The following is a 13,056-nucleotide window of genomic DNA, read 5'->3' on the forward strand; positions in this document are numbered from 1 at the left end:
GGGCATTTTTGCCTTCCCCAGGCTCCAGTGGTTTTCCTCGAGCCTCTGGGAGAGTGAAAACTGCCTCCTCTGGACTCCAGAGGCCTTCTGGGAGGCCCATTTCCCCCTCTCTGAGCCTCCGCGTGGGTTCTGCATTTACCTCACATCCAAAATGGGCCACATGGAGACTCCTGGGAGGGGTGGAATGGGCAGGGCCAGCCAGGGGTGGGATGTGGAGGTTCTCCAAACTGGCCATGTTAGCTATGGGTTCTCCAAAACCTGGGCGAACCTGTAGCAGCCCACCCCTGCTTATGACCATTTTTCACATCTATTACCATTGCAGCACCACATGATTTCCATTTGGATGCTTGATAATTGGTTCATCTTTGTGACGTTTGCCGTGTTCCAGGGTCATGTGATGACCTTTTGACAAGCAAGGTAAATGGAAAGGCAGCGTCACTTCATAATAATGTTGCTAATTTAACAACTACCATGATTCACTAAACAAATATGACAAGAAAAATGGGACAAAACTCACTTAACAAATTTCTCATTTAGCAACGTAAATTTTGAGCTCAATTGTGATGGTAAGTTGAGGACTACCTATTTGGTGAAAAAAAAGGCAGCCTTATTTATGTCCATCTGCCAGGCGAAGTGTAGAAAGTAGATATCGATGGATACCATTTCTTGGTGGTAAGAACACAGCCAGGTTTTGTGATGATTTGATTTTTTTTTAAGTTACATGGAAGCTATCAAATTTTTCTACACAATTTCAGTTTAATTTTTTTTAAAGAATCATTTATCACTTCATATTTTGAGGATAATTGAACAAAGAAGAAATCATTTTTTAAAGTTATTTTTAAACTTTTATTATTTAAATATACTGTACATGTTCAACCTATTTTTTTTTTAAAAAAAACAATAACCACAAAACACACATACCGTGCACATCCTTTTTGAAAAAAAAAAAACACGATCAGATTGTCTCAGGTTTATGATGGATCCAGAAAGACACTTTGCATCTACCCATAAACTCTCTAGCACAAATCCCTTTAAAATGAGTCATATCAGTGCTTGGATTTGTTTCAAACAATATTTCACATTGAGAAGTTCCTTGTACATGCACTCAATATTGGGACAATATTCGTCTGGGAAATTGCAGCAAAGAACTGCTACAGTGGGCACCAAAGCACATTAACTTTGCAGGATTTTTAAAGTTCTTATTTTAAAAAAGCTCAGCCATCAGTGAAATAGCTATGAACTTCTGCTTGAGAGGTCTTCAAAAACCTATCTACGGCCAGGTCTGAATACATACATCATTCCTTGTCAGTTTCCCCCCCCTAAAAATCACCTTATTTTCATCCTTTTCAATTATTTTACCTGTTTAAAAGAAGGATGGCTCCCAAGCTCTAAAAATCTGCTTCTGTTAATGTACTGTAATATCAGCACATGTAATTCTCATTTTAGAGGCAAATGATTTAACAGAGAGAGAGGGGGAAAAATCTTTTCCTTTCAGGAAAATAGATCAATAGCTCAATTTATTAGGGAATTTGTTACATTCTGCACAGTAAAAGCAAATTTAAACCAGGGGAAAAATGATTCTTTTCCCTTCTCTAATAAACATCAAAGACATTTGGAAAGAAAAGTATAGACATTTTTTTTTTATAAGGAGAGCAACATTGTTAACCTCCCACTTTGTATATCTTTACATCTGTTCACCTTAACTTTTATGTTTTATTAATAAATATTTTTATACCCAATCTGTATTTTTCCACAGGAAGCTTTTCTACAAATTTTTGAAGTCCTGTAATTATGAATGTTTACACGTCTTCCCTTCCCCAAGACCCCAAACCAATGCTTGTTTGTACCACATCGACTCTTCTGGAGAAGTGGTCATCCAATCCTTTCTTTGTCAACCAAACATTTATTTTTTGTTGTGGGTGGTCCACCATGCCTTGTCAGTTGCAATTATCACTTTGAAAACAAAACAAAACAACAAAGGTAACACAAGGAAAGCTTTTTTCCCTAATAGGACAAGCCTTTCATTATCCAGCCAGGGTAAGTGACCATCATGAGCTCCAAATCGAACAGTTGGTAGTTCTACAGAGAGTAAAGCATTTTTTGTTTGTTCAACCACAAGACAAAAATATTTTAGTTCAGCCTTTCCCAGTCTGGTGCAACTCTGTTTTCTGGGAGCTGCATTTCACTATATCAGGCAGGGAAAGGTGACTTGTGCCAAATGCTGTTTTGCCCACGTGACTCAAAGCAGAAGTCAGTCGGCAACGTCTAGTGAAAGCAGGGGGGCAGCTGTGCAAGACAATTATTCCACCATCTCATGTTTCTTTGGGGGGGGGGGGAGCGGCTTGCATAAGGGAACATCCAGGCAAAGCATTTTGCATTTAAGGCTAAGCAACTGCAGTCTGAACATTTTGCAAGGCCAAATGCATCCTATGATAGGTGTCAGGTCTAAGTAGGGATGACTGGCATAGGGCACTCTCCCTCTCCCCACCCCCCAATGATCTCTAGGTAGATTGACTTCAATTTTGAGACTTCCAGCCACAAACAGGCTGATGGAGAATCCTGGGAGTTGAAATCCACCTTTCCAGAATGCACTTAGATTGAGGAAAGCTGGCAAAGGGGCTGCACAGAACAATTTAAATATAATCCTTCAAATAATATTGAATCACAGATAAAAGGTGAGGTTGAGATGAGAGTATGATCCAGTACAGGCACTGCCATGCACAGATGCAAGGAAGTTAAGTTGGACTGTGTTTTATCTTTATTGCATTATATCTTGTATTTATTACTGATGAATTTTCCTTGTTCTACAGGTGGTAGACTATTTGTAGACTTAGTGACCATTTGAAATTCTGACGCATCTAACGGGGGATACTTATTGGATATGAAACCCTGACAGTTGTCCCTTCACCCCGCCCACCTCAGTCATGTGACCTCACTAGGGGCATTTGCCAACCAGGATGCATCTAGGCCTATTTGCAGTCACATCACTGCATTTTACAATGTTTTTGCAGAAACTTGCATTTATTTCCTTTTTTTTTTGCAAAACCACACCCATGGCAACTGCAGTGTTCACTTAACAACCACAGATTTGCTTAATGTGAATAGGTATTCTTCCATTCTTCCACAAGAAAGGAATAAAATCAGGTCAGTCTCATTTTATGACCATCACGAGTTACATTCATGATGGGCAGGCCCCATTATGGTCAAGGACTACCTGAACAAACTTTATACCAATCTATATTACACTCTGGAATAATTTCCCTACTGGACAGTTTTAGTTAATTTTTTTAGTGTATTGGAGACTGGAAAAAGAGTACAATAAAAATCACCAACATGATCAACACTGCACAATTATGCATTATTTCGAAAAGGACCCTATTTGTAAAGCATCTGTACCAAACTACTATTTCCAAACATTTTAAACCCATTCTTTTTGTGAGAAAAAATACTAAAGAAAAATAACCTGCAGTATCAATATACTTAGCCCCTTAAAGTATTTTGAATATTAATATTCATTAAACAACAAACTACATTTGCTCTTCACTATAGACACTGCAAAGAAGACATAAGCATTTCTTCATTTATTTAGTGGGATACACTGTGAAGAGGGTGCTACGTGCTGGTTGGATGTACAGTTTCTACTTAACTTGTTCTAACAAAATGAATCTTGTTATGGCTATATTGATCCATAGTTCTCTAATGTTAAAGAGAAAAATAATAATAAAACAAACAAAAAAACCTCATATAATTCTTTTTTCAGACTGAAAGAAGTTGATATGATGTTTAACTGAAGACTGCATTATTCAGTGTAAGCTATGAAAAAGAACCCCCCATTAAAATTATGCCCAATATTACACTTTAGAGCAGGGGTGTCAAACTCGATTTCATTGAGGGCCACCTCAGGGTTGTGTTTGGCCTCAGGGTGACAGGGTGGGCATGGCCAGCTTGATGTCACTCGTGTCAGAGGTGCCGGTGGTGGCCCAAGTGCTTTGCCAGCAAAAACAGGCTCCTGAGCTCCGTTTTCAGCTGCAACTGTCTCCTGCAACCCGCTTCCAGAGAAAATGGAGCTCCATTTTCACTGGCAGTGGCACTGCAGGCCAGTCCTTTGCTGTTTCTAGGGCAGGCCTGCAGGCCAGATCCAGTCCCCGTGCCTTGAGTTTGACACCCCTGCTTTAGAGCCATTGCTTATATTTTGATAGACGAAGAAAGATGTTAATTGTAGATCGGCTCTTAAGAGTTATATACACATAAGAAAAATAGTGGCTGCAATCCTCAAATAATTTATACCAGATCCATTCTCATCATCAATATAGTTAGACTATGCTAAAATAGCCAGGAATGGCTGTATGATCATCAAAGTCCATTTCGGACCTTAAATATTCACCTTAAGATGACAAGGCATTTCTTTCCCTCTGGGACTCACACTGACAAGGGATCACATTGTGGAGCCTTTTCTAGATCGTGCACCCTTAATCCACAGGAGTTGGAACTAGGATTACTTATTTGAATATATAATACACAAAAGCTTAGCCTCTAAACGTTAAAGTAGGAATGATCAATTTCTTAGCTTAGCAATGTTTAATTTTTTTCCCTAGTGGCCAAGGGATGTAGTGGGTGGGCCAAGACTGGAATGATGTCACAGAAGAATTGGAGCAAGAGTTGGGCTTCTCTTTTGTTTTTGAAATCTCTTCTCTCACTTTTACTGGTGGCCCATGACCGAGAGTCAATGTAGCAGGATAGTGGTGGTGGCAGGGGTGGGTTCCGTCAGGCACTACTGCCGGTTCTCTTGTGGGCATGTGCATGCGCAATGCAATAAAAATTGTTCTGCACACGCACAGAAGCTAAAAACAAGATGGCTGCCCAGAGAACTGGTTTGGGGGCATGGCAGGCCTGGGTCGCTGCCAGTTCCAGCGACCCAGGCCGCCAAACTGCTACCGGTTCAGCCGAACCGGTTGGAACCCACCACTGGGTGGTAGTAAGTACAAGGCAATTGTTTGGAATTTTCTCCCTAAGAAGCTTCAGAAATTGTACAGAAGGAACATGGAGCATAGGAATATGTGATTTGTGGATTATCCATCCCTGTATTAAAAAATTAACAGCAAGTAATGACCAAAATAAAAAGGGAATAGCCACTTGTTTTGATCAGTATAATCCCAATATTTTTCTACCAGCCTTTTTTACATTTCGCTTGGAAAGGTTTTCAGCACCATCAATTGAGATGCTACTTCTCAAACTTTTTAACAAATGCTCCCAGGAATACAACTGACAATCAGCACACCTGAGTAAAGGTGAATGCTCACACCTGATGTTCAGCCAATTCTTTATCTTCAATTAAAGGGTTATTCTCATTTGTAATGGTAAGATTTTAGTAGAACCAAGTACAGACATCTTAAACTGACATGCTCGAGAACACTGGACAGCTTTTAACACTACCCAGGAGATAGCACATGGTTCCAATCATTACACGAAAGTGTACATTTTCCTGCAGAGATAAAAGGAGTTTAGTCTTAATCTTCAGGGGGTTTTGGAATAGGCTTTTGCACTGGGTTTGATAATGTTAAATAAAATGCAATTTCCTTTCCCTTCTGCAACTCCTATGCAATATTTGAAACTATCCTGAATTGAACTTTATTTAGATTGAGGATGCGATTTTCAACACCATGTATTTCAGGGCTGTTTTCTGAAACAGACTGCAGTCAAAGGAATGGCATTTTCTATTTACTTTTTCGGGTGTGGTGATGTAAATGAATAGCTGCTCAGATGTTATCAGTTCAATATACTTAATTCAATGTCTTTCTGAAAAGAAATTGCATGAGTATAAATACCCATTCTCATCCTCAGCAACGTTAAGATTCGAATTCTGGGAATTAAGTTCCACACATTTTAAAGCAGCTGATTTTTTTTTTAAAAAAAAACCACCGGTATAACATGTGGACATCTATAGATATGACTCTTTTTTTTTAAAGAAAAGAGAATTATTATGATTCAATTTCAATACTTTTGAGGTCAGGCATTAAATGACATTTGAATATCTAAATAAATTCTGCCCACTTCAAAACAGTAGCAAAACTCTGTAGATGATCTTATATAGGAAGTTTTGGATCTGTAAGGAAAGCAGTAATCAAAGATGTTGATAAAATGAACACAGAGCCATTTCCATTCGTTTCTGATCCTATCAATTTTAAGTGCAAATCTTAAAAGACAAGTTTCAAAAAAAAAAGGGGGGGGGAGGAAATACAACTGAACACAATCTACAATCCTATGTTTTTCTTTTGTGTTGTTCTTCCTGTATTTAGGGAAATTTGGGCAAGGTTTCAAGGTTTGACTTTGTCAATCTTGCAAAGAATATAGACAGCAGGAAAAGAACCATTATGCGAGAGGAAGCAACTAAGAAAATCCTTCAAACAATTTTAAAAAAGAGAAGAAAGATATTTAACATCCTATTAAATAAATAATTTAGGGAGAAATACAAAGGCATGGCGTTAGCATACAAAGAGATGGGGAATCATACTATTTATTTTGTTAGAACAACTTTAATATGCTTATATTTCTTAATCCTATTCATCTTTTCCATATGAGACCCTTCCAAAATCTTTTCTTCTTTCTGCATATGACCCATGTGCTTACAGTCAATGCTTAACTGTTCATTGGATCATTAAGCTTGAATGAAGTTCTTTTGATTTGAGTTAGTATTCCATAAATAACTTTCCCCAACATCACCCCATACATCGTCTCATATCCTTTCAGTTCTACCGGCAAGATAAAAAAATAATCATAATTCGCTTGCGTTGGAAAAAGCTCTGATCCCATTTGATCCAGCTTGTGTCTTGATGATTATAACATATGACACATAACTAATTAGAGGTACTTCATAATGCAACAGAGAGTAGAAAACCTTTTCCCCTTTTCCGTCAAACAGACATCTGCTCTGTTTTTGCCTTTGCCTTTTGAGAGGAGTATAAGGTGTTCCTGACAAAATCTTTGGTTCAGCTGCAATCAGTAGAAGAAGTCCTTCATCTGTGGGTCAACTAACATGGGAAGAAAATGAGCAGTAGTGTTTTTCCGCCTGGTTCTCTGTCCTTTCCTCGTCCCGCCTTTCCCATTCAAAGCCACAAACATTTGCTTTCCATTATTTTTCCAGGAGAATGAGGCATACGTATTGTATCCATTTTCTTCTATCCTCTCCTTTAGTTTGCAGTCGTTGTTAAACTCTTTCTGTATGAAAACAAAACAAAACAAAACACAGAAACATCAGAAGGTGAGGAGGTGAAGACCACTAAGTACAATCAAAAGAAAGAGATGATTTTGGGGTATGTTTAGAACTGATTTTTATACATATGGTGGCTATTCTTTCTGTAGGGTTGTGTCCCTCCATGCACCATTAAGGCTTGAACCACGGGGTAGATGCCAAAAGCACAGAGAGCTAGTGATGGTCCTCAAAGTACCCAAGCAAACATTTATCTTATGGCCCAACATGCTTCAGACCTAAAGGTCAAATATCCTGTTTGCCAGAGTGGTCATTGCCCCAAAATGGTAAGTTTCTTTTGCCTCTGAAAAGGGATCTTCAGACCCAACTGTCAAAGCTCACAATAAATATTTCTTGGACATTTCCTCTTCTCCCTTGTTTGTATCATTCTTGCTTGATAAACATATGTGACAAACAAGCAGGGCACATGTTAGAATAAGATAATTTGCCTAGCCACTGAGTTTCAAGTATTAGTGGTACAGCATACATTCTCACTGTGATGCTGAAACAGCAGCAGCATCAATGTGTCAAAGAAGTTCAAAGTAAAATGTGTGAAAACTCATGGCACGTCTGTCTGGAATGTACAGGCAGCATTTCATAGATCTAGCATTTCTAAGTGACATGCAGAGAGAGAAAGACAGAGAGACAGAGACACACAGAGAGAGACAGAGACAGGCAGAGACATACATCAAAGGTGAATCCCAAACTGTGGTCCTTGAATAACAAATGCTTTTATTTCTGTAATGAAGAAACACCACTAATCTCTTTCTCTCTCTTCACATATTTTATGCTCGCTTTTTAGCATGCACAATAAACATACTAAGCCAAGGAGATTCTTAAGCCACCTTTAAAAGCATACAAGTTAAAACTCTTCAAAAACAGTGTGATTACTCTTCTCTAATCATTACTCAACCTGAAGCTCACTTTTATCATAGGGTTTGATAACCATTTAGAATCTACATTCATTAAAATTGTGCTTTATACATTTTCAAATAATTGGGAATTTGGAAATTAGGAATAGAGGTGGCTATTGATTATGGAAGGAACGTTTTGACATATTCTATTACAAGAATTAGTGAAGTGATTGTCTTGTGACCCAGGGAAAGATAAATCAAATACAAATTTAACTTCTCTAAAGCAAACACTTTTAAATTATGCTAAAGAGTACAGTCCCTGGAATTATTTGATTTCCTATATTCCAGAATCTGATTCACACTATCTCTTCCAGTTATGCATTATATGGATCATGGAGATTTGGTCAATTTCAAGTAAAATTTCATTTCTTGTAATCCTAATTAAAATCTCCCCTAGCTTGGCTCTGAATATATATTTCAGAACTTTTGGGAATTGATTCAATTACCTAGGAAATAAGTTATACCATGTATGCATGGATTTAAAACAGATTTAATTTCATTCTTCCAAAGTAGTTTTTTTTTTTTTTTGATATTATTGTTTTCATCTCTAGAAATAGCATTGCTCTATCTCTATCTTCCTTGTCAGGAGAAAAGATGACAAATATTAGAAACACAACTTTGTGTTTTTATCATGAATAGTAGTGCCTAAACTCTTTTTGTTAAAAAAAAAAGCTGTGCTGAAAAATAATTAAATAAAAAATTATTGAGGCTATTTTGTGTATCCATCAGCTTGTAAAAGCCAAAGACCTCTATCATAACTCTCTGTAACTACCCTAGAAAGTCTTAGTAGGAATCTTAACTTTCCAGAAATCTTACTGACATAATTATGGATTTTATACAGAATATTGTATAAGCCAGAGCCCTAAGTAGGAAAGTAGTTTACAAACTAACACAGTATTTTGATTTCAATGCTAGACAATCATAGCAGATGAGATCAGAGTGGATCTAAACATACATGATGACCTCTGAAAAAAATCAAATATTTTTAGCAGAATTTCCTTGTTTGGTTGTGGGAAAAGAATAATTAAATCTCTGGTAAGTTTATATAAACACTAGGGGAATGTGGTGCCATTTCAAGGATGATATTTTTGATTGCTATATATAGGAGCTTGGACAGTTATGGGACACAATCTTCCTTCTAGAACTTTAGTGTAATCAACTAATCAGTGACAACTGTGGAACAGAAAAATGGCTCCTGCCAGGTTCGGTTTAAAGTTGACAATCAGATTAATCTATTACATTTATTGTTTTACTTATAAAATTATGTTACGCTGTTTATCACTCCCAGAAATAATTGCTGAAGTGGTTTAACTAGTACATCAAACTAAAGAAATTAATTTCAAAGAAAAACCAAACCCATCGAAAACACTCCTTTAGAAATTGTAGAAATTCTGTCACCAAGTTGCTGAATAAATGAATCCCTATTTTTGTGATGGCTCATTGACCAGAGTCTTTTCAAATGGCTCAAAATTGAATCACTACAATGCTAAAAATTATTTTAAATACATATGAAACATTATTTTTCTTTGAATGTAAATTAAAATTAAACCAAAGGAAATAAATTATCTATTATTTATTAGAAGATTTATATATGTGATATAGCTACCCATCCAAATGAAAATTGTTTTTCTTAGAATGTTTAATCACTACAAATAAATTCAGATTTAACTGTAGAGAGCCGCCTCCTTCATGCCTATTAAAATGGCCAAAATCTAATGGATAATCAAATCTTAAGAAACTTGGAAATCTCACCTCCAATATTTTATATGATGAAGTTTTTGGGGGTGAGGTTAAGAAAAGTCAAGATGGTAGACACAACCACATGACTGAAGCCTCATCCCTTTTTAATATATATCTCATGCCTACAAAACCATTTCATCATGCAATTTCTCCTGCCATTTTTATTTTTTTGCTCATCCTCCGTGATGTCCATCTAATTTGATGTCACGTGAGAATTCAGAAATCTTGCAAGACTTCATGCAAAATCCCCAAAGTTTCTATAATATTGAATGATCTTGAGAGATTTCATTTTTGTAAAAAATAATTTTGGAGTTCCTCAGACTCACCAAGTGGATGTTGTTGACTAATGCAGCAACAAATCAATTTAATTAGTCATGTGATACATCCCATCTCTGGGACAGTTTCAATTTTCACATCATAAACAAAATAAAATGCAGAAATAAAAGTCATATTTTGTTCAGTCCGCTTTGTAAATATGTTGCTTTTGCCATAAATTTAGCAAGTAGTTTTAGAAGATTATTATCTCTTAGCCTCAAATCTGATTTACCGAGTGTGGCAGATGAGTATAGTAATGCAAATTCATTTATAAAGGCTGCTATGGATTATTAATATAATGAATTATATAAATGTTAAAATGTGATTTATTGGACCATGTCATTGTGAAAGTGGTACATGTGCAACATCAGTTAAGAAATTATTCCTATTTGTAAAGTTGCACAAAAATCAGTGACTCTGGTTTTTATTAGAAGATCTAAACTAAATATGAACAAATCTTTCATACATTCTATATTCATTTTTCCCACTCCAGCACCCTCTGGATTTATTGGATTTCAAAGCTTATATAAATCAGATGATTTGACAAATTTCCCAGGAAAAATGTCTGATAAAATTGGAATGAAATGAAATGAATTTTGGGCTATTGTGGGTTTAGTTAAATATATTCTAATACAGAAGGGAATAAAATAATAGAAATAGATCTGTGAGTCTGATTTGTTTGTTTACTTTTTTAAACATTTCCCAGGATAACAGACAATTGAAGGTTGTATGAATTGTCTTCAAATCCAAATGTTGCATCATATGATATTATACTACTTTCCATGAGGGTAAGCTTGATAAAAGGATTTAAAAAATAGAAAAGGAAAGCTAAGTGTGTACTTGAATTTTCTTTCACGGGTACTGACATTATTTTTATTATTAACCTAGGCAATCTGATGGATTTTTTGTATCATTTTTTCAGAGATATTTCTTTATCAGATTCCTCAATGTCTTCAATGATGACAATGTTTCTAATGTGCTACCTTATCTGGAAAAGTTGGGATATATTCAGAGATGTGGGTCTACAAGAACTCGCCATGGTCAACTCACCACACGAGTTACACTAATATAGATGAATATAGATGAAATAGTCGAATAGAATCATTAAAGAAAGGATGCCAAAGGAGGGACAAAATAAAATGTGAATGGCAATAATTAAAATTGTTTTTAAAATTATTTTAAATAATTAAATTCAATTAATTTAATAATTCATTGAATTGTTGAATTGTCCCACAGAGAATTGGCCATAGCAAGTTGTCCCATGGCAAGTCGGCAGTGGTGAATTGGCCATGGCAAGTTGATTGTGGTGGGTTGGCCATGGAGAGTTGACCCATTCCCCAGAGAAGTACCTGCCTTGAAAGTAGCCCATGCTGAACTGCATAGCACAAACATTAGCAGAGGAAATGTTTTATGATATTTTGTATTATGTTATAAACTTGTTTTATGAAAATCTTTTATTCATAAAATGTTTTATAAAATTTGTCAAATTCCCATCCCATGGGAATCATGACTCCTGGATTTTGGATAAATTTTGTAAGTTACTTAAAAAAACTTGGTTCAAAAACGGTTGCTCTGTTTTGCCCAGTTAAAGGTTACATGTTTTAATAGTATATAGATAGACAATAACGTAGCTGAATGTCCACATTATTTATTACTTGGTTATCGGAGCAGAATTTATTTTTACAGACAGAGTGAAATTTAAATACAGCTATTTGGGGCTATTTAATCCAAGAAAAAATGGAAAATATTTATTGGAGCTATGAACATTAGTTCATAGACAGAAGAAACCTATAAAAATGTTCCATGTTTCTGAGGGAAAAGGGTAATAATAGCTTGAAATAATGGAATATAATTAATTGAATAACATTTCCTTTGCATGTGGAAGATCTAGGTCTCAATCATGAGTGTCTTCCAATCAGTTTGTAGAGGATTGCCTGACAATAGAACTATAGTAACATCATCAGTGGGGTTTGCTCTCTCTTTATATATAATAACTTGCCTTGCAAGTCCTTTAGGTAGAGAAACTTATGTATCTTATGTCTATATTAGAGGTGGTATTCAGCAAGTTCTGACCAGTTCTGGAGAATCGGTAGCGGCAATTTTGATTAGTTCGGAGAACTGGTAAATACCACCTCTGACTGGCCCCACCCCCCATCTATTCTCTGCCTCTCAAGTCCCAGCTGATCAGGAGGAGATGGGGATTTTACAGTAACCTTCCCCTGGAGTGAGGTGGGAATGGAGATTTTACAGTATCTTTCCCCTGCCACACCCGCCAATCAACGCCTACAGAACCAGTAGTAAAAAAAATTGAATCCCACCACTGGTGTGTGTGTGTGTGTGTGTGTGTGTGTGTGTGTGTGTGTAAAAAATGAACAGAAGAAGCTAGATTCAAGAAAGTGAAATGTACTTACAGATCCATAGACTTTGCCATTCTTATTCATGGCAAGATAATAATTGCTGTTAATGGATTTAACAGCCACCACTCCAATTTCCACAGATGTTATTTCCAATATGCCTACAATACAAAAATAGATAAAAAAATCAGACAATCACAGATCATGATCTTTGGAGCTAACAAAGAAAAGATTGCGGGAAACCAAGATAAACTTTTTTTGTACAATATGATCAAGAACTACTCAAATCCTTTTAACTTCCAAAACAACCAGGCAATGAGCCCCAGAAAAAATTATGGCATGGATTTACATGAACATTGTTTTAATTATCATCTTTCCTTTCCTGTCTCTGCCTTTCAAACTCCTTAACTAGTGAAACAGCTCAACTCTTCTTAGCACAGATTTTTACTGAAATTTATCAAGAGAGACATCTAAACCACAATATTGA

The 13,056-nt window shown here is 36.2% G+C and overlaps 1 protein-coding gene across 1 annotated transcript in view; it reads right to left on the bottom strand.

Moving 5' to 3' along the window:
* Positions 1–1,316: 1,316 nt before the first annotated feature.
* Positions 1,317–13,056, bottom strand: part of FGF10 (fibroblast growth factor 10) — a 104,562-nt gene continuing 92,822 nt past the window's right edge. Inside the window, exons 3-4 of the mRNA XM_081944081.1 lie at positions 12,627–12,730; positions 1,317–7,215 (exon numbers count right to left, since the gene is read on the bottom strand). Coding sequence (XP_081800207.1) covers positions 6,997–7,215; positions 12,627–12,730 — 323 coding nt within the window. The 3' untranslated portion in view covers positions 1,317–6,996. The remainder of the gene's footprint in view (positions 7,216–12,626; positions 12,731–13,056) is intronic.

Source organism: Natrix helvetica, assembly GCF_964273705.1.
Source record: "Natrix helvetica genome assembly, chromosome: 2".
NCBI lineage: Eukaryota > Metazoa > Chordata > Lepidosauria > Squamata > Natricidae > Natrix > Natrix helvetica.